Raw genomic sequence first — 20,972 nt, forward strand, 5'->3', positions numbered from 1 at the left:
GAACAATTTAAATGGAGATAACCTAAAAGAACAGAGAACAGAATTAAGAAAAACTGTAAGAAGTGCTTTCAGAATTTTCACGGGTACTTAATACCATATTTACTATAGTTGGCCTATTGCTTTATAGATTATTAACAATTGTTCTTTATCTTCTAGGTAATATATATGTCTTTTCATATGGAATGCTATTTAAAAGACTTCCAGGATATATGTAGGCCTCGAACCCATATCTGAAAAAGGCAAATGGGAGAAAGGAAGATAAACTCGACCTACTGTTTCTGACGATCATATTCACTGAAATTCTACCTGTTTCAACTACTTCATAACATACTGTCATATTCATTCCCTGTATATAGTACCCAGCATCAAAAGAAATCGAGATTAAGAGTTCAAGAATTTAGTGCTATGCAAAAAGGAAAACAAAACAAAAGCAAACCATAAAAGCTGCTCCCATTATTGGAAATAGAGCCCATTCTTGGAAATAATTAGTACTCACAAGCAATATGGTAAGTGCTACACAAATGCTGATATGCAAAAGGTAAATATGTTGTGCTCCACGTATAGAAATACAGTAATACTCAAAACGTTTATGATAACACTGTGAAAAAGAGCAACAATAATTGAAAGTCCAATAGATGCTCCTAACACTTATGTAATCTTGTCGAAAAACTAATGAGAAAATTTTTGAAGAAAATTAAATGATGCCCAGCAGATGGCAGGACAGAATATGATGTGAATAAGACGGCAAAGTCAAGGTAAGTAGCTCCCAACCCTTTTCGGCAGCGCTGGCCCGGGCGAGCGTTGCGCCAACCCGCTCGAAAGGTCGGCGGGGGCCGCAAAACGGCCGACACCCAGGCGCAAGGGCGCGCTCGGCCCCTCGTAAAAGGAAGGTGTGCGCGTCGCCGCCCCGCCCGGAGGGTAAGTCGCCAGGCAACGGCGCTTCGGGGGCAGCGGGACTGGGGGAAGGCGAGCGAGGCAGAGGCAGAGACGGAGGCGGGGCCTGGCGCGGCGAAGCCGGCCGGGGCACCGGGGCGGTGCTCGAGAACAGCGAAGGGCGAAGGCCCCGCCTCGCGGCGCCCGCGCAGGGGGCGGAGGCCCAGGCCCCGCCCCCGGCAGCCGCGCCCGCCCCTGCTCCCAATCAGGTCGGCTCCCACCCCATAAAGGCCGCGGCGAGGCCGGCTGCGGCTCAGAGCTCGGGGCAAGCGGTAGCAGCAGCATGTCTGGCAGAGGCAAGGGCGGGAAGGGGCTCGGCAAGGGGGGCGCCAAGCGCCACCGCAAGGTGCTGCGCGACAACATCCAGGGCATCACCAAGCCGGCCATCCGCCGCCTGGCTCGGCGCGGCGGCGTGAAGCGCATCTCGGGGCTGATCTACGAGGAGACGCGCGGCGTGCTGAAGGTCTTCCTGGAGAACGTGATCCGCGACGCCGTCACCTACACCGAGCACGCCAAGAGGAAGACGGTGACTGCCATGGACGTGGTCTACGCCCTCAAGCGCCAGGGACGCACCCTCTACGGCTTCGGCGGCTAAAGTTTTCTGCTCCCGCATCATCTCGACAACCCAAAGGCTCTTTTAAGAGCCGCCCACTTTTTCTTTTGGAAGAGCTGTGTTGCGTTGCTCCACTTGTCTTAGTCTTTGCCGTGTTTTTGCTCCCTTCCAGTTTACTCTCCCGCCCTCCCTATTCCCTCGCACTCCGCCCCTGGTAGTGCTGCCGAGCAGCAGCCGGTCTTTGCACTTCGGCCCTGGGTTCCTTTCTGGCGCCCTGCTCTGCTGCATCGCTGCCCTTCGGAGCCCTCCCTTCCCGGCAGCCGCCTTCGGAAGAGCTTGCTGCGCCGCTCCGCCCTGCAAGGCGAGCGCTGTGCCAGTTTGTGACTCTACCCGAAGCGTTTACCCACGCCAGGAAGGCCTGGAACCGGCTGGGGCCTGAAGGGCGAGCTTAGTGCCTCTCATCAGCAGCTTCGTTTGGAGAAAGCACGGGCCAAAGGAACAGTCCCCCTGCCCTAACAACATAAAAAGAAGGAAAAGGCAAAACCCGGCTCTGTCTCGCCAGGTTCTCCGCTGCAGGGCAGCGGGACCTTCGTTTCCTCCTGCCCGCTCGTGCCCGAAGGGGAAACCGCGGTGACCGACTACACCGCGTCCGCTGCAGCCGGCGGGTGGGGAAGGGGCCTCCTTCTTCTTGCCCGGGGGGGGCGGCCGGCGGCCTCCGTAGCCGGGCCCGTCTCCGGCGGCGAGCGGGTTAAGCGCCCTCGCTCCTTCGAAAAGCCCGCGCGGGCGGCGATTGGCTCCGGGCGATTCCGCGCGCGGCAGAGCCCGCGCTCCGCTCCGCGGGGCCCAGCACAGCACCACCGCCCCACCGGGCACCGCCCGCCCGGGCAAGTAGCGCGATGCTCCGCCCGCCCGCTGCGCGGGGCCCAGGTTGCGGCGCCCACGCGGAAAACGCAGACTTCCCGGCCGCGCCTGAGCTCTCCGGGAGAGCGACCGGGCCGGAGCGGCTACAGAGGGCAGACCCCCCTCCTCTAACCAGCCAACCCTCCCGTGAGAGACACACGCACGCACGCCGTTCCCCTGCCGCCCGCTCGGTAGCATCTCAAGCTCTTTCTCGAGAACGTGGGTGGCTCTGAAAAGAGCCTTTGGGTTTCGCTTGTCTGCTCGGGACGCTTCCGCGGGCCCAGTTTATTTGCTCTTGGCTTTGTGGCTCTCGGTCTTCTTGGGCAGCAGCACGGCCTGGATGTTGGGCAGCACCCCACCCTGCGCGATGGTCACCTTGCCCAGCAGCTTGTTGAGCTCCTCGTCGTTGCGGATGGCCAGCTGCAGGTGGCGGGGGATGATGCGCGTCTTCTTGTTGTCGCGGGCCGCGTTGCCCGCCAGCTCCAGGATCTCGGCCGTCAGGTACTCCAGCACGGCCGCCAGGTACACCGGGGCGCCGGCGCCCACCCGCTCCGCGTAGTTGCCCTTGCGCAGCAGCCGGTGCACGCGGCCCACGGGGAACTGCAGCCCGGCCCGCGACGAGCGCGACTTGGCCTTGGCCCGCGCCTTCCCGCCCTGCTTCCCGCGGCCCGACATCCTCGCTCGATCGCTCTCGCTCGCTGCTGAACTCCCCCGGCGACAGGACAAAGCAGGTGAGCTGCCCGCGCCCTGAGGCCCGCCCTTATATCCCTTCCCTTTGCGCGGCCCGCGGCTCCTGATAGGTCGAGGCGCCTATCGGCGAACGCGCACCCAATGGCGGAGCGAATCTCATCCTGACCAATAGCGAGGGCCGCAGCTCCGAAAGGCCTCCGCCCGCGCTCCCGAGGCGGCCAATGACGAGGCGGGAGGGGCGGGCTTCAGCAGGCGGCTCCGCCCGCACCGAACGTTCCCTCCCGCCGCCGCCTCCGCCCAGACCCGCGGGGCCGCGCCGCCCCGCAGTTGCTTGTATCTTCTCTTTTTCTGTTGCTTAAAAGCAGCCGGGTTGGCGAAGCGCGGCCTGGGAGGGCGGAGGTGAGGAGGAAGAGAGGAAGAGACAGTGTGCCTGTGTCAGTGAGCGGGACTAAAGGAGCGGGTACCGGGAGAGGGGAAAGGCGGCCCACGTCCCCCCGTTGTTTCACGCTAGGTCTTTTCCCCGCGGGAAGGTTTCGCCCCTTTCCAACACCGGGTCACCCCAAAGCTTTCCGACTTTCCAGAACCTACTCGCTTCCTTGCATGGGAAAACCACCGTAGCTCGCTCCCTTCTGTGTCCCTGTCCTCTTCCCCAGCCCCACCCCAAATGCAGAGGGACACTGTACTCGAACACGGCCTCTGCACTCACCGCCTCATTACGTCTATACGCTTCTGTTACGGGCTTTGATTCCTATACTTATTCTCTGCTCCTCATTTCCTTAGGTCAATTGTTGTGCTCTTGTAGTATTAATAGGGACTAAAAGAGGTAGATGTTTTTCATTTTTTGATTAAAGTTATGTTTTCTAATGTCTCAGTTTTCATTATTATTTCTAATCTATTGGTTTCTTTTCAACTGTCATCTTTTTTTCCCCTCTGTTCTCTTTGTACAGTTTGTATGTTCCTATAATATTTCAATGTATTTAAAAAAATAATCATGTATCCTCCAGAGAAATTTTACCCTTGTTAACTCTGCATGGAAATATCCATGCAAAGGAAAAAAAAAGAAAATTTCAGAGTGAAAAGAAAAAAAATCTTTTAAAAAAGAAGTCGTAATTATTAGCTTACACAATGTCTAAAAATATTTAAAATCAGTAATATATTAACGGTTTCCAGAAATAGAAAAAATATAGTCATAAAAGGGTGGCTTTTTTAGGCGGCACAAAGTACACAGCAAGAACAAAGACGCAAAGGGGTAGGCGGTACCTGCCAGTGGCGGGATTTTTGAACTTTAAATCCACCAATCAGACTCAGCATGTGCCCATCCGCCTATCAGAGGAGGGACTAGTGCTATATATTCACCTCGAACACAGGCACAACGTCAGTGCTTCTGGCCCTTACTGCCTTTAGTCCTTTGCCTGATAGACATGGCGCGCACGAAGCAGACGGCGCGTAAGTCGACGGGCGGGAAGGCGCCCCGCAAGCAGCTGGCCACCAAGGCGGCCCGCAAGAGCGCGCCGGCCACGGGCGGCGTGAAGAAGCCGCACCGCTACCGGCCCGGCACGGTGGCGCTGCGCGAGATCCGGCGCTACCAGAAGTCGACGGAGCTGCTGATCCGCAAGCTGCCCTTCCAGCGCCTGGTGCGCGAGATCGCGCAGGACTTCAAGACCGACCTGCGCTTCCAGAGCTCGGCCGTGATGGCGCTGCAGGAGGCGAGCGAGGCCTACCTGGTGGGGCTCTTCGAGGACACCAACCTCTGCGCCATCCACGCCAAGCGCGTCACCATCATGCCCAAAGACATCCAGCTGGCCCGCCGCATCCGCGGTGAACGTGCATAAAGCGGTTTGGAACATTACCATACATTTTGAGAAAATACTGTAATCAACACAAAGGCTCTTTTAAGAGCCACTCCATAAACAATGAAAAGAGCTGTGACACTGCGATAATTTTTACTAATTATTTTGCTTCAGGAAACTCCTAAAATTCACTATTGAAACATTCAGATTGATAAACGATGCAAAAGCTGTAACAGAAGCGTATAGACGTAATGAGGCGGTGAGTGCAGAGGCCGTGTTCGAGTACAGTGTCCCTCTGCATTTGGGGTGGGGCTGGGGAAGAGGACAGGGACACAGAAGGGAGCGAGCTACGGTGGTTTTCCCATGCAAGGAAGCGAGTAGGTTCTGGAAAGTCGGAAAGCTTTGGGGTGACCCGGTGTTGGAAAGGGGCGAAACCTTCCCGCGGGGAAAAGACCTAGCGTGAAACAACGGGGGGACGTGGGCCGCCTTTCCCCTCTCCCGGTACCCGCTCCTTTAGTCCCGCTCACTGACACAGGCACACTGTCTCTTCCTCTCTTCCTCCTCACCTCCGCCCTCCCAGGCCGCGCTTCGCCAACCCGGCTGCTTTTAAGCAACAGAAAAAGAGAAGATACAAGCAACTGCGGGGCGGCGCGGCCCCGCGGGTCTGGGCGGAGGCGGCGGCGGGAGGGAACGTTCGGTGCGGGCGGAGCCGCCTGCTAAAGCCCGCCCCTCCCGCCTCGTCATTGGCCGCCTCGGGAGCGCGGGCGGAGGCCTTTCGGAGCTGCGGCCCTCGCTATTGGTCAGGATGAGATTCGCTCCGCCATTGGGTGCGCGTTCGCCGATAGGCGCCTCGACCTATCAGGAGCCGCGGGCCGCGCAAAGGGAAGGGATATAAGGGCGGGCCTCAGGGCGCGGGCAGCTCACCTGCTTTGTCCTGTCGCCGGGGGAGTTCAGCAGCGAGCGAGAGCGATCGAGCGAGGATGTCGGGCCGCGGGAAGCAGGGCGGGAAGGCGCGGGCCAAGGCCAAGTCGCGCTCGTCGCGGGCCGGGCTGCAGTTCCCCGTGGGCCGCGTGCACCGGCTGCTGCGCAAGGGCAACTACGCGGAGCGGGTGGGCGCCGGCGCCCCGGTGTACCTGGCGGCCGTGCTGGAGTACCTGACGGCCGAGATCCTGGAGCTGGCGGGCAACGCGGCCCGCGACAACAAGAAGACGCGCATCATCCCCCGCCACCTGCAGCTGGCCATCCGCAACGACGAGGAGCTCAACAAGCTGCTGGGCAAGGTGACCATCGCGCAGGGCGGGGTGCTGCCCAACATCCAGGCCGTGCTGCTGCCCAAGAAGACCGAGAGCCACAAAGCCAAGAGCAAATAAACTGGGCCCGCGGAAGCGTCCCGAGCAGACAAGCGAAACCCAAAGGCTCTTTTCAGAGCCACCCACGTTCTCGAGAAAGAGCTTGAGATGCTACCGAGCGGGCGGCAGGGGAACGGCGTGCGTGCGTGTGTCTCTCACGGGAGGGTTGGCTGGTTAGAGGAGGGGGGTCTGCCCTCTGTAGCCGCTCCGGCCCGGTCGCTCTCCCGGAGAGCTCAGGCGCGGCCGGGAAGTCTGCGTTTTCCGCGTGGGCGCCGCAACCTGGGCCCCGCGCAGCGGGCGGGCGGAGCATCGCGCTACTTGCCCGGGCGGGCGGTGCCCGGTGGGGCGGTGGTGCTGTGCTGGGCCCCCGCGGAGCGGAGCGCGGGCTCTGCCGCGCGCGGAATCGCCCGGAGCCAATCGCCGCCCGCGCGGGCTTTTCGAAGGAGCGAGGGCGCTTAACCCGCTCGCCGCCGGAGACGGGCCCGGCTACGGAGGCCGCCGGCCGCCCCCCCCGGGCAAGAAGAAGGAGGCCCCTTCCCCACCCGCCGGCTGCAGCGGACGCGGTGTAGTCGGTCACCGCGGTTTCCCCCTTCGGGCACGAGCGGGCAGGAGGAAACGAAGGTCCCGCTGCCCTGCAGCGGAGAACCTGGCGAGACAGAGCCGGGTTTTGCCTTTTCCCTTCTTTTTATGTTGTTAGGGCAGGGGGACTGTTCCTTTGGCCCGTGCTTTCTCCAAACGAAGCTGCTGATGAGAGGCACTAAGCTCGCCCTTCAGGCCCCAGCCGGTTCCAGGCCTTCCTGGCGTGGGTAAACGCTTCGGGTAGAGTCACAAACTGGCACAGCGCTCGCCTTGCAGGGCGGAGCGGCGCAGCAAGCTCTTCCGAAGGCGGCTGCCGGGAAGGGAGGGCTCCGAAGGGCAGCGATGCAGCAGAGCAGGGCGCCAGAAAGGAACCCAGGGCCGAAGTGCAAAGACCGGCTGCTGCTCGGCAGCACTACCAGGGGCGGAGTGCGAGGGAATAGGGAGGGCGGGAGAGTAAACTGGAAGGGAGCAAAAACACGGCAAAGACTAAGACAAGTGGAGCAACGCAACACAGCTCTTCCAAAAGAAAAAGTGGGCGGCTCTTAAAAGAGCCTTTGGGTTGTCGAGATGATGCGGGAGCAGAAAACTTTAGCCGCCGAAGCCGTAGAGGGTGCGTCCCTGGCGCTTGAGGGCGTAGACCACGTCCATGGCAGTCACCGTCTTCCTCTTGGCGTGCTCGGTGTAGGTGACGGCGTCGCGGATCACGTTCTCCAGGAAGACCTTCAGCACGCCGCGCGTCTCCTCGTAGATCAGCCCCGAGATGCGCTTCACGCCGCCGCGCCGAGCCAGGCGGCGGATGGCCGGCTTGGTGATGCCCTGGATGTTGTCGCGCAGCACCTTGCGGTGGCGCTTGGCGCCCCCCTTGCCGAGCCCCTTCCCGCCCTTGCCTCTGCCAGACATGCTGCTGCTACCGCTTGCCCCGAGCTCTGAGCCGCAGCCGGCCTCGCCGCGGCCTTTATGGGGTGGGAGCCGACCTGATTGGGAGCAGGGGCGGGCGCGGCTGCCGGGGGCGGGGCCTGGGCCTCCGCCCCCTGCGCGGGCGCCGCGAGGCGGGGCCTTCGCCCTTCGCTGTTCTCGAGCACCGCCCCGGTGCCCCGGCCGGCTTCGCCGCGCCAGGCCCCGCCTCCGTCTCTGCCTCTGCCTCGCTCGCCTTCCCCCAGTCCCGCTGCCCCCGAAGCGCCGTTGCCTGGCGACTTACCCTCCGGGCGGGGCGGCGACGCGCACACCTTCCTTTTACGAGGGGCCGAGCGCGCCCTTGCGCACGGAGCCGGCGGCCTTGCAGCCCCCGCGGACGCTTGTTAAGGTCATGTTGACCATGTCTCAGTAGTTCTGAGGTCTCATCTCAAGGACTCAATGGTAGTATTGGGAACCGGCTGCTAAAACAACTTACAGGTAACCTCCGTGGCCTTATGCTAGTATTTGACTTATGCTTTGAAGCATCAGGAAAATCACGTCTATGCCTTCACCTCAGACCAGAAAGAAGCATGCATGTTTTTTAGAAGCTGGCTGTGCCTGACTCTCAGAACTATAGCATCACTGGCGAGTCCACAAAGGGCTTTTTCCGCACAGAACTGTAGAAGGCCCTTTATTTTCTATCCTGTGTCTGGAATGTTGCTTCCTATTAAGTCCCAGACATCCTGGTCACATTGAAAAAGCATTATATTTCCATTTAGATCACTGCTACTAACTAGATGAAAATTAGTCATGCATGTCAAATGCACAACAAAAATGGCTACGTCAGCTATGTGCATGCGTACCTCCATGTTTTCAAAGGCCTGACATCATTCTGAGTGGATAGATACTCTCTTTCATGTAATATGTTTTCCTTTCACCAGTGTACATTGCCAGTGACAACATTTCTCTGTTATTTTGGTACAACTTCATTATTCTGAAAATCAGTCATCATGACTGTTAAATCCATACCTCATTTCTTCTGGCTATCCTTGCAGTCTTCCTTTTTCTAGCTCAGGGCCCACTGGGGCTAATGAAATTAGCATAATTCCAATATGGAGAGTTTGCCTGTGCTCATCATGGCTGAATACAGACATCATTATCCACACAGAGACAGAGGAGATCCTTTCAAGAAGCTCAGGGATATCTTTGTGAACTCTGACAATCGTTGTCTTGCTGACATTGGCATTTGGTTCTGCCTCAGCCACAGTGACTCCAGGAGAGAAGGTCTGTGTGAGTGATGGGATCTAAAAATATAATGGTGACGTAATTCTTTCCCAGTATCTTTCAGCTCTGATATTTTATATAGGAATGTCTCTGCCTGGCCCGGAAGACTCCTGATTTCTTTTTCTCTGTTCTTTCAAATGATTTGTCATTCCCTCTGCTTAAAAGATATTCTCTTCACCTCTCTTCAGCTACAGGAAGGGGGGTTCAGTTCACTCTCTATGCTGGCTGACACTTTGTCTCACTTCATCTACACCACAGAAAGCATGTTTTCCAGCACCATTTTGTAACACACACACACACCGAGGACACTTAACTGTATATAAATGAGATTCTCCTCTATGAAATGGATAAACACCATGTAGTATACACGTTTATCACCCATCTGTCCATCTCGCACTCCCACTGTACTTGTTCCTCAGCCTTTTCTAATTTGTCCTGCTAAAGCCACATCCTAAAGCATGAAAAATGAGAGCTGCTATATCCAGAGAAAGCAATCAATAAACATACAGGAGAAAAATCCATTCAAAGCTCTCCAATTCAAGGACATCCCCCCTGACTCGGTGAGTCCCTGGTCTACAAATCACTAGGACCTAAGGCATTGTTTTGATGAGATATCAATTATTATTCTTATAGGTTTTTTTACTGGCCTCTGTCACAGATGGGATATTGGCCTAGATGGAAGTTTCCTGTGAATTCCTCAGTTCTTCCAGTGTTATGATCATAAGTCTCTGTCCAGAATGTAATTCAAAGGGCAGCATAGTCTCAAGGCTGTCCCATTCCTATTGCCCATTCATTTCTCCCAACTCTGGATCCCTGCTGATATTCTTAACTGCAGAAACAAGTTCTACTACTACACTCTGTATTCTTCCTCTGTCCTCTCCCAGAGGTATGGCTTGTGTGTCCCTAATACTAGCCCAATAGAGAATGAGCTAGTGTCTCCTTCAACACTGAAGAGACCGTAACCAGGTGAGAAAAAGAAACAAAACAACCCAAACCACAGCTAAGATGATTCCCCATGTTAGGAGAATAATCACATGTTGTAAAATGAAAAAAGAAAAACCTAAAATGGAACAGTTTTCAAGTATAGGAACCTTTTCTTTTCATTAGTGTCAAATGCAAACAAACATTCCTGTCGTCATCCACTGATGTCACTGACAGCAGTAACCCTTGAAAGCCTTTCCCTTTGAAAGCCTTTCCATGTACTCAATATGCCAAGGCACGTTTTCTTCCAAAGAATTAATAAAACAAGCAGAGATTACACCTTTGCCTCCACTTAAGTTTTGGTTCAACTGTTGAGCCTAAACCCTTTTTTCTCTTTTCTCTTTTTTTCCTTTTTCTTTTTTTTTTCCCCTCCCCAGGGAATATGTTTATATAAATGAACATGCATTAGATCTGGACAGTTAATATCAGATTAATTACTCAAATGTTTACCTTATTGATCAACAGGCCCTTTTCTCAACAGCTTTGGGTAATTTGGACTATGATGTTTCCTTTCTTGTAGGTGCCTCCTATTGCAGTTTGGGTGAACCCAAAAACCCAGATGATTTCTCTTTACTTACCACCTCTATACAGCTGGACACAGGCTGATCCCTGCTTCTAGCTGCTGGCCTTGTGTGCTAGTCTTTTTAACCATACAATTAAATGTAAGATGTTACAAACTACTAACCTCAAACCGCACACAAAACTTAACCTTGTTATTCTACTCTTTATTTCAAGCACAAATCAACCAAAACTTGATTGCATTTTCAGTGTCCAAAACAGAAAAAAAGCTATGTCAGGAAGACCAAGTTTTAGACTTACTACACTTACTATGGAAGCCAATCCTTCTTTCTGGGACCAGATCATAGAAGGCAAGTTGCAGGCAAAATAGGTGAAATATATCCTTCTTGAATGTGCCCACACTGTATACATATACTCTCATGAGGCTTATGAAGTCAGATTCCTGACTTCCTAACTCTCTGATAGCAGGAGTGCCGAGTGACTGGCCTCGTTTATATATTGTGGGGAAATCTGGGCACCAGCTGGTCCTTCCAGAGCCCCTGGCAGTCTGGATGACATCCTAGCTAGGGACAGTGCCACCTTGGCACCAGCCCATGGACTGCACAGCTGCAAAGCATGTACTGTAAAAAACATAAGCTACAGCACAGCACCCTTACACACTGAGTAACTCTTCAAAAACTTTTTGCTCCCTTCTATGGGAAGACAGACAGCCTATATTGCTGGCACCCAAGTGCTACCTTGTGATACTCCTACTCTAGAAAGATGGCACAAACAGCCTTACCTGGAGCCAGTACCTGCTTCACCCCCACACCTCGGAGGAAAACCGGCAAGGCAGCATCACTTCATGAGAGCACCTTCACATGGTGTGTGACAGTGCTTTGGCTCTCATTGCTGGCAGAAGTCCAGTCGACACAGAGACACTGTCTCTGTGCCACCATCACTGCCTGTGTGGCAAAGAATTGGTTTGCCTGCCAACCCAAATGTACCTGGACGCCTGTCCCATCAGTGCCTGGGGTGTCACCAGCCAGGGAGATGGTGGATTGCAGACCAACTGTGTGTGCACTATGTGCCCAAGGACACTGTCCCTCTGTAGGTAACAAACATGGCTCTGGCTGGAGGGGGCGTGTGGATTGATCACATTGCTCCTTCTCTCTTACCAGCATTCACAGGGAGCACTGGCACACAAATAGGAAAGAGTGGAGGGCAGAAAGCATGCAGAAGTGCCAGGGTGTTGTGGGAGGAAGAGTGGGTTGCTCAGCATTGCTCTGTGTGGGCTGCTCACTTCTCTGAGCAGCCAGGCTTCAGTGCTGATGGAGAGGCTGCTCTGAAAGGACAGTGTGGTGGCACCCTTCCTTGGTGGAATTCACTGTTAAATGCAGGTGAAAGAGAGGCAGTGTTGATTTAGGAGGAGATGATTTCTTGGGGAGCCATGGCTGATGGAGCTTCTGTTAATGTTGCTTACCTTTCATGGACAGTTTGCCTCAGGGCCTGAGGTCTTCAATCACTGGTTGATGACTACATGCAAAGCATGCCAGGGTGGTCCAGAAGAGAGTTTGTCAAGTGCCTTAGGTTAGTTTTAGAAGACCAAAGTACTTTAAGACATAAATAATTCTGCTGTTTAATAGGATCTTTTCTTTGCCTGTGTGTGAGAAAAGTAAAAATGTGTTAACCTGCTAAACTCCCATACAGTAGAGAACAAAGTGCATCTTTTTTCCTCATTAGCTGTTCTGGGAAGGGTTTTGGCCCCCTGTGTTTTTGCTGTTGTTTTTTTTTCTCACTTTCCCAGGGAGGGCATCTTTCCCAGTGTCTCCTAACTATGGACATATCCAGGTTTTGGACTATAGGTTTTCAATTGCCAAATGACATGCCATCGCAATGATGAAGGGAGGCCACAATAGGTGCCCCAACCCTTAATCAAGAGTACAGGGAGGAGTGCGCAACATTCCAGGAAGCTGAGTCTATGGGGACAGTCATCCGTTGCCCTACCCTATTTGTCCTGCCCACTATAGATGCTCAGCCATACACTGGATTTAAAAGGCCTTGTGTGGCCTTATTACACTTAGGAGTCTTAACAACAGCAGCAGCAGCAACATTAGTATTATGTAGGCAGAGACTTGTTTGCTGAGCTGCAACAAGTTTGTAGTTTGGTAGGCACCACTTTAAAATTGCTTAGCTAAGGGTTAAAAGCTGTTAAACTGTGCTGGCTGGTTTGATCACATGAATTATTACATTTGTAACTCAGACGAAGGATGAAGTCACTGAGGGCAAGTAAGGCATGGATGTAACTGTAATAGGAGTGTCATCACGGTTGCAGGGAGTATTTACACCTCTTTCCTGTGGAACATGTATGCGGGAGTGCAGAACACAATGTAAAGGCCCTCACCTAAATCTCTCCGGAAATTGTCACTTGAAGGAAAGAGAGGGGCTGTGGTGCAGAGGCATGTTAGCTGTACGTCCTCCAGCTGTCTAAGAATGACAGACCACAGCACTCACCTATAGCAGGTAGAGCAGCCCATTAGCCACATTTGTGTGGCTAGCTCTCATGCTAATGCCTCCTAACAAAATTGCTTGAGAAGAACAACTACTGTGCTGCCTCTCATTATTGCAAACATATCTAAATATAACCCAGAGCTCATTTTCTTAGGAACAAGTACTGGCAGGTCCTAAACTGGAGATGGGAATGTTTGATAGCTCTCAGGTGAAGTGCCAGCCCTTCACTGTGGTTCACGTGTCTCCTTGCTTATGCCAAGACGTCTTAATAGATAACAGCAAAAGTTGGACAGATCTGGGTATCTGAAGGGAAGTGACTTGCAGGATTCAGACCGCGATCTTGTGCAGGTTTGTGATGTAGTGTGGCCTGCTGGGGTGCCCATGAGGTGAGAAGGATTTAAGTCATTCCGATGTAGTAGACCTTACAGTGATTCTCTCCCCAAAAGTATCTCTGGAGATCCTGATATCGCTCTCCTCCTCTTTTAATGAACGATGAAGTCTACCTCCCTCCGGTCTCATTGGGAAAGCCAAACTGATGTCAGAGTCTACGTGGCGCCTTCTTCATGAAGTCTTTCTACAACATCCTATACCTAAAACAGGATTATTTCCTTTTCTCATTTGCTCAGCTGGAGGTGAAACAGCCATTCCTGCCTTTTATGTAATCCTTTACCAGATTTTTTCTTTGCCTGAGTTCATCTGTCCATTCCTTCTAAACTATCTGCTCTGACTGCAGAGCAAACTCTTTTTAAAATTGCCAAATGCAGATTAACTTTCCAAAATTTTGTTCCGGCATGTATTTCTTTAATGTAGAGAAGAACACATGTTCCAAGCAGCAAATCTACATTGCTAAAGTTATTTTATGTCTTTTCTGCAAAGCCATTAAAAAAGAAAGATCAGAAATGTAATGAAATTTCTGAAGTTACTTCAGTTTATTTTAAGATAGTAGACTCTAACTGTTGGAGATCAGAAGCTGCTACACATATTATTAGCTATCCCTGTTGGGAATGGGGAAGAGGGTAGCAACTGCTGGGAGAAAAGCCAGGCAGACAACTGGGATGGTGACCATTTTAGCCACCTCAATTTCAGCCACCAATAAATGTGAATCAACACTCTGTGAAGCCACAACTGAGGGCTGGGGCATTTAAATCTCCTCCAGTGAAGGTTACTGAAGTAAATGTGTATGAGTTCAAAATAACAAAAGTAGGCAACATGAGTTTTCATTTTGCTGACACGTCACTCACAGTCTACGCTTTTCCTCTGTCTATGCTATGAAGTGTCTGGGTAGCTGCTAAATGTCATCTCTTCCCAGGGTTGCTACTTTCTTTCACTATGTAGTCAAGTCAATGGAAAGTCTCATTCATTGATTTACAAACACGTATAAGATACAGGCTTAAAAATATATATATTTATTTTACTTTGGTTTTGGTAAACTGTGAAGGTAAATCTTCAATACCCACACCCACTCCAATTTATTTAATTCCTGTATTGTTATTTTATGTTACATAACTTTTACGAACAAGACCCTGAAAGTCCCAATTTGATTAGCCCTTCTCCCAATTATCTTCCTGTTGAAGCATTACAGAGCTCAGGTGCACTTTTCCTGCAACCTTTTTTCTGATATTTTTGTTCTTCTAGGGTGCAGGTTGCAATTTTTTCCTTCATTGCATCTATTCATAGTTTCATATTCACTGAAACACAATTTTACGGCAAACTAAAATGTTTTCACGTTATATACATATTTAGTATTTACAAAACAGCCATTGTAAATGAAACAATGAGGTGGAAATAGGATTACACTTACCTAAAACTAGGTATTCATACCATCTGAAATTTTGGTTGCTCATATCTACTTAAATACTGTGTTTACATCACATGTTATATCTGGTTATATCAAAGGAAATCAGAGGGCAGGGCTGAAGTGTAGTCTTTGTGATTCTTAAATAACTACAAAAGGCAATGGATAATGCACTTGTTTATAATCAGGTACAGATCCATTAAATATTATTCCAGAGCTCTGTTCTGTACAGCATATTACATCACCTTCAACCAGATATCAATATTGATTGAATTCTTCCTGGTTCTTTAGGAACGACCTATGGCCTACCTCTCCCCTTGTTAAAACTCAGTTTATCACAAAGTGCTCCAGTTTTTGTCCTGAAAGCATTTCCTCATTTCAGTGATAGCTGTAAAACGCATAAGGAAGAATTAGGTGGGTTTTATTTAGAGTAGGAAGATTCAGAATTGGCTTTAGATAAACCTTTGTGTAGATACACTGTGTGAGACGTGTTAAAAAAACCCCAAACAGTAATATGGTTTTAAATTCTACTACTATTAGAGAAAATACATAACAAGATAATACTCTCTGGGCAGGAAAAGCATAACTACTAAACTGCTACACTAGCCCTTGCACATCTTAAATTACTAGAGAGACAAATATAATTTCAGTAAATATCACCAGAAGTTTAGGAGCTTGCTTTCTTTTACAGAGCTGCAGTTTTGTAACATCAGATATCAAATTACTGTTTTCTGAAAAGTAACATGCAACATGAAAAACAAATAGCTTGATTTACTTAATAATAGGGACGGAAATTCACATGGAAAACAAACAAAAGAAAGAAAACAACCAACCCAAGGTAGCAGGGTAAGTTTGCCTCCCTTCTACTGAAATTCCAGGAAGACAAAATAAAACAACTGTATGTCCATAAATCTCCAGATATTAACAAATTGCTTATGGCTGTATAAAAAGTGCAATAGGAGGCTGTACGAGACACTATTTCACTAGACTTTAGCGTTTTAGGAGGTAAAACACATGGTCAAAGGAACCGGTTCTTAATCCATATTCAGAGCTGAAAGAGGAGTTTGTGTTACTTCCTCCTCTTCAAAATCAATTTAAACGGTCAAAATAGCTTTAAATCGGCAGATTTCAACTTTGACCCCAAGAAAACCCTCTAAAGAATCAGACTGAGCCGTTGCTGTAACATTTAAGTCAAAAGAAAATTTTTAATTTGCAAGGAAAAACAAAAGTTTCTCTCTTCAGAGGTCTCTCCAGCAGCAGCACACGGGATTTATCGCTTCTCCTTTAACTCAGCCCGCGTGTTTGCGGCTGGAAACTCTCCCGAACGCAAGTACCTGCTCTTCTCCTCCCTCACCGGGGAAATGGGGCGATTTGGTGGCAGAAATTCCGAGGAAAATACACTTTTGTTAGTCCAAAGAAACACAAATCGAGCACACCGAAGGGCTCCCCGGCCGTGCAGCGGGGCGGGCTCTGCAACGCACCAATCACCGCGCGGCTCCTCTCTAAAAATACGAGCATCTGACCCGCGCCAGCCCAATTGTGTTCGCCTGCTCCGCAGAGGACGCCGCCGCGATGTCCGAGACCGCTCCCGCCGCCGCCCCCGATGCGCCCGCGCCCGCCGCCAAGGCCGCCGCCAAGAAGCCGAAGAAGGCGGCGGGCGGCTCCAAAGCCCGCAAGCCGGCGGGCCCCAGCGTCACCGAGCTGATCACCAAGGCCGTGTCCGCCTCCAAGGAGCGCAAGGGGCTCTCCCTCGCCGCGCTCAAGAAGGCGCTGGCCGCCGGCGGCTACGATGTGGAGAAGAACAACAGCCGCATCAAGCTGGGGCTCAAGAGCCTCGTCAGCAAGGGCACGCTGGTGCAGACCAAGGGCACCGGCGCCTCCGGCTCTTTCCGGCTCAACAAGAAACCGGGAGAAGTGAAGGAAAAAGCCCCCAAGAAGCGGGCGCCCGCGGCCAAGCCCAAGAAGCCGGCGGCCAAGAAGCCCGCCAGCGCCGCCAAGAAGCCCAAGAAGGCAGCGGCGGTGAAGAAGAGCCCCAAGAAAGCCAAGAAGCCGGCGGCCACCGCGGCCAAGAAAGCGGCCAAGAGCCCCAAGAAAGCGGCCAAGGCAGGCCGCCCCAAGAAAGCAGCGAAGAGCCCGGCCAAGGCGAAGGCGGTGAAGCCCAAAGCAGCCAAGCCCAAGGCGGCCAAGCCCAAAGCGGCCAAGGCGAAGAAGGCGGCGCCCAAAAAGAAGTAAATTATACCAGAGGAGTCTTGCTCTACATATTTTGTTATCCAACGGCTCTTTTAAGAGCCACCCACACTTTCCCTAAAGGAGCTGAGGCACCGCGGTCGTCAGTAGCCTGCAGCAAGGATCCAGTAATTCGTAAGTCGTCAGAGGTCAATTGCGTCTTTTCTTTCCCTCTACGATTACCGAAAGAAACGCTAACGAGCACGGTATAACGCGGCAGCTTTAGGGAAGTGTAGACTTTTACATCTTTTTGCTGAGTAATTGGTTTGACTACCAGGAAGCAATGTTTTATAGTAATGATTTGATAAAAATGGGATGTACGTTTTTTTAAGGATATATTTTGTAACAAAAAGTAATGCAGTTGTCAGGCACGCTACTACTGAGCCATGTCTAATCTATTGTATTATTTCTCTTAAGGTGTCTCCTTAAACGGTTTTGTCTGTTTGGGGGAGGAGGGGAGGGTTTCTTTACTGGCCCGAAAATAGCCCCGAGCTCTCCTAGTCCTTTTGTTCCCGATGAGAAAAGGAGCTTTAAGTATTGAAAAAGCCCGCCCTGACCAAGGATTGGCCCGCGGAGAGCCCGGCCCGCTGCCCCTTCCCCCCCCTCGTCTCTTATCTCTGGTGCCGCTTCAGCCACTCCCGGAGAAGAAAAACGCGGAAGAGGGGAGAGGGGGGGAAGGGGAGTTCTCGCCGAAATACAGTTCCCGTGTTCTCTGGCTTAAGAACTAAACGGAAAATATCCCCTTCCCGGAAGAACTTGCTTTGGGAGGACATTTTGGGTCGACTTTGTGTTAACAAAAACATGGAAAGCGTTGCTACTATCACCAAGCCAAAAATACTGCTAATAAACGTGGAAAAAATAAGACAAAACAAGGCTTGAGTAATTCATATAAACCGGTATATCTATAGTATGGATAACTGCGCTCTCTTATGATTTCATGGGTGGCTCTAAAAAGAGCCTTTGGATTATCTTCTCCGGAGGAGACAACGTGCCGCTTTTCCGTTGTGTTCACTTGGCTTTGGCCTTGTGGCTGTCGGTCTTCTTGGGCAGCAGCACGGCCTGGATGTTAGGCAGCACCCCGCCCTGCGCGATGGTCACCTTGCCCAGCAGCTTGTTGAGCTCCTCGTCGTTGCGGATGGCCAGCTGCAGGTGGCGGGGGATGATGCGCGTCTTCTTGTTGTCGCGGGCCGCGTTGCCCGCCAGCTCCAGGATCTCGGCCGTCAGGTACTCCAGCACGGCCGCCAGGTACACCGGGGCGCCGGCGCCCACCCGCTCCGCGTAGTTGCCCTTGCGCAGCAGCCGGTGCACGCGGCCCACGGGGAACTGCAGCCCGGCCCGCGACGAGCGCGACTTGGCCTTGGCCCGCGCCTTCCCGCCCTGCTTCCCGCGGCCCGACATCCTCGCTCGATCGCTCGCTTCTAAGGGCACCCACCAAGAAAACGAAGTAACCGCCAGCGCTCCTCAGCTATAGCCTCTCTTGCCCACCTCGCCCCTTCGCTGATAGGCTGAGAAGTAGGTCTGCTCTGGGCAGCCAATGAGGAGGTGAATCGAATTCCGACCAATAAAAAACGGCGATAGGGGAGTTATGACGCGTTGTGTGTCCTGACCAATGAAAGTACGAAAAGGGAATGCTGCTTATTTGCATAAGAGAGCTATAAATACGTGGCAGACGGGTGCTTCCCCTCATTCCGCTGTTCAGTTGGTGGCTTCGCTCCGTGTTGGGCTCTTTGAGAGACGCGCCTCTGCTGCCATGCCCGAGCCGGCCAAGTCCGCCCCCGCGCCCAAGAAGGGCTCCAAGAAGGCGGTGACCAAGACGCAGAAGAAGGGCGACAAGAAGCGCAAGAAGAGCCGCAAGGAGAGCTACTCCATCTACGTGTACAAGGTGCTGAAGCAGGTGCACCCCGACACGGGCATCTCGTCCAAGGCCATGGGCATCATGAACTCCTTCGTCAACGACATCTTCGAGCGCATCGCCGGCGAGGCCTCGCGCCTGGCGCACTACAACAAGCGCTCCACCATCACCTCGCGGGAGATCCAGACGGCTGTGCGGCTCCTGCTGCCCGGCGAGCTGGCCAAGCACGCTGTCTCCGAGGGCACCAAGGCTGTCACCAAGTACACCAGCTCCAAGTAAATCTCTGTTTGAAAAAAACTTTTAACCCAAAGGCTCTTTTAAGAGCCACCCACCCTTTCAATAAAAGGGCTGTACTGGCAAATACGGTAAAAACCTTAATAACTTAGTGTGAATTCTTAATTTACAACCTCGTTTATGTCGCACTTAAGATCAATTTCGATAACATTTTGTTCTCCGATTTTCTGTGTCAGGGAACATAGACTTTATCTGGGCAACAAATTACTCGCTGTAACTGAAGGTTTTTTTATTGTGTTTGCTTTCTCGGTTATACTGTTTTCTTGATTTATAGTTCTAGTACACTTTTCCATTAAGATTGTGGTACGTATATTTCTTGTGCAATACATCGCGATTAATTCGAAGTATGTTCATGTTATATGCATTGTAAATTAAAGGAAAAAAAACGGCTTCTGTAATTTTCTAGTCGGGAAAAAAATCAAAATTATTAGTAATGGAAACTTACGGACGTCGTTCTACCTGCTATAACAACATCTACCGCTTGATGGTGCTCAGTCTTTTTTTTTCCCCCTATAAAGCGAGGTCTGCAGTGCCCTGTACTGTAAAAGAATTTATGTAGTAGCAAGTGACATTTATCTTAATAAGCTGTTCCCAACAGCCCAGTGATTAATTTTAGAAAGGAGTTCTGTGTTGTATTACTTATTCAGCAACTTTCTTAATAATTTGCTGTGCATGTGATTTTTATGGTAAATTGCACAGCTTCTCCCTAGGACTGCTTTAGGGAGAGAATATTCCCCTTGTAACTAAAACCACAAGGTGAAGATAAATATTATTTCATACATACCTGACCTTCCCTGTATTTATATGTCTCTAATTGTATTAAAACTATTAAACACTAAGAAAGTAGCCACTATGGGCTGACTTCTTAAGCTATCAGGGTTTACTAAATAGCTGTTAATCAACCCTGAAGTCTTTCAGCCTCAACTCCCAGGCTGAATCACTCCATCACATTCTTGGGTAATTAGGCACTGCCATAGATGCAGACCCAAGCCATTGTCACCTTCTCTCAAACTGGATCTGAATAATCCTGAATGCCAAGCATATTCCCTGGACCTGTGAACACACCTAGTCCATACAGGGACCACAGAATCACAGAAGTCAACCTTTCTAGTACTGACTGCATGTTGTTTGCTAGTACAGGCACAGAGGCAGGCACCAGGTCTCTCTTAAATCGGCCACCAATTTGTCAAAGTTCATCTCAGCTTGAAGGCTGATGGGCAGCTCTCAGATTAGATTTCAGGTGGTAAGAGGCATCCTCCATACTCGGTTCTCCAGCAGCTTCAAATGGAGTTGAGAGATCTGCTCTCCAAGTGCCTTAGTGCAAACTCTGAAACACAGTTTGCACTTTCTGGGCCTCTCAGTATGTCCCGTACCTAAAAAGATGAATAAAGCATACTATATTCCAGTCTCCAGGTTTTTGTGTAAGGGGATGTGTGGATTGCTAGAAAGGGACTCTAGAAAATATCATCTACTGAAAGTGCTCAGATTTTGACAGTGGTGCTGATCATTAGAACAATTTGTCAGTGGCTATTGTTCTCAATAATCAGTCACGCAAAAGTCAAAGTCAGTTACGTTGTCCTAAAATAAAGACCTTAGTTCAAACTGTGGCTATCACAGGGCAGCCCTGTTGCCTGAGTTAAAGGAGGAGCTCAGCGGTGCCTTTTGGCCTCCCAGTTCAGGAATCCACAAGCATTGTTTTTGCCTTTCCTGACTTTGTATGCTCTGTGCTGCACGCTTCATTAACAAAGCTTTCACAGAAATTTCAGGGGATTTTTTTTTTTTTTAAAGGCTGTTTCAGTAGATTAAATTGTTTCTAGGCTCATGCGACTCTTCACTCAACAGA

General features: G+C 51.2%; 8 protein-coding genes across 8 annotated transcripts; 5 read left to right on the forward strand and 3 right to left on the reverse strand.

The window, feature by feature from the left end:
• Window positions 1-1,182: 1,182 nt before the first annotated feature.
• LOC140662289 (histone H4) lies at window positions 1,183-1,984 on the forward strand. The gene has a single exon (XM_072885624.1). The coding sequence runs from the start codon at window positions 1,217-1,219 to the stop codon at window positions 1,526-1,528; it is 312 nt and encodes a 103-aa protein (XP_072741725.1). The 5' UTR covers window positions 1,183-1,216; the 3' UTR covers window positions 1,529-1,984.
• Window positions 1,985-2,589: 605 nt separating this feature from the next.
• On the reverse strand, window positions 2,590-3,108 carry LOC140654175 (histone H2A type 2-C). The gene has a single exon (XM_072867237.1). It carries the CDS (start codon window positions 3,059-3,061, stop codon window positions 2,672-2,674), a length of 390 nt encoding a protein of 129 aa, XP_072723338.1. The 5' UTR covers window positions 3,062-3,108; the 3' UTR covers window positions 2,590-2,671.
• Window positions 3,109-4,451: 1,343 nt separating this feature from the next.
• Window positions 4,452-4,993, forward strand: LOC140654160 (histone H3). The gene has a single exon (XM_072867214.1). The coding sequence runs from the start codon at window positions 4,498-4,500 to the stop codon at window positions 4,906-4,908; it is 411 nt and encodes a 136-aa protein (XP_072723315.1). The 5' UTR covers window positions 4,452-4,497; the 3' UTR covers window positions 4,909-4,993.
• An 806-nt stretch (window positions 4,994-5,799) lies between these two features.
• Window positions 5,800-6,251, forward strand: LOC140654167 (histone H2A type 2-C). Its single transcript, XM_072867225.1, has one exon. The coding sequence runs from the start codon at window positions 5,847-5,849 to the stop codon at window positions 6,234-6,236; it is 390 nt and encodes a 129-aa protein (XP_072723326.1). The 5' UTR covers window positions 5,800-5,846; the 3' UTR covers window positions 6,237-6,251.
• A 137-nt stretch (window positions 6,252-6,388) lies between these two features.
• LOC140654183 (histone H4) lies at window positions 6,389-7,723 on the reverse strand. Its single transcript, XM_072867249.1, has one exon. It carries the CDS (start codon window positions 7,692-7,694, stop codon window positions 7,383-7,385), a length of 312 nt encoding a protein of 103 aa, XP_072723350.1. The 5' UTR covers window positions 7,695-7,723; the 3' UTR covers window positions 6,389-7,382.
• An 8,577-nt stretch (window positions 7,724-16,300) lies between these two features.
• On the forward strand, window positions 16,301-17,317 carry LOC140654189 (histone H1.01). Its single transcript, XM_072867263.1, has one exon. It carries the CDS (start codon window positions 16,330-16,332, stop codon window positions 16,987-16,989), a length of 660 nt encoding a protein of 219 aa, XP_072723364.1. The 5' UTR covers window positions 16,301-16,329; the 3' UTR covers window positions 16,990-17,317.
• Window positions 17,318-17,457: 140 nt separating this feature from the next.
• LOC140654203 (histone H2A-IV) lies at window positions 17,458-18,381 on the reverse strand. Its single transcript, XM_072867289.1, has one exon. It carries the CDS (start codon window positions 18,379-18,381, stop codon window positions 17,992-17,994), a length of 390 nt encoding a protein of 129 aa, XP_072723390.1. The 3' UTR covers window positions 17,458-17,991.
• A 90-nt stretch (window positions 18,382-18,471) lies between these two features.
• Window positions 18,472-20,418, forward strand: LOC140654196 (histone H2B 1/2/3/4/6-like). The gene has a single exon (XM_072867275.1). The coding sequence runs from the start codon at window positions 18,593-18,595 to the stop codon at window positions 19,112-19,114; it is 522 nt and encodes a 173-aa protein (XP_072723376.1). The 5' UTR covers window positions 18,472-18,592; the 3' UTR covers window positions 19,115-20,418.
• Window positions 20,419-20,972: the final 554 nt, after the last annotated feature.

Source organism: Ciconia boyciana, chromosome 1 (assembly GCF_034638445.1).
Source record: "Ciconia boyciana chromosome 1, ASM3463844v1, whole genome shotgun sequence".
Classification (NCBI taxonomy): Eukaryota; Metazoa; Chordata; class Aves; order Ciconiiformes; family Ciconiidae; genus Ciconia; species Ciconia boyciana.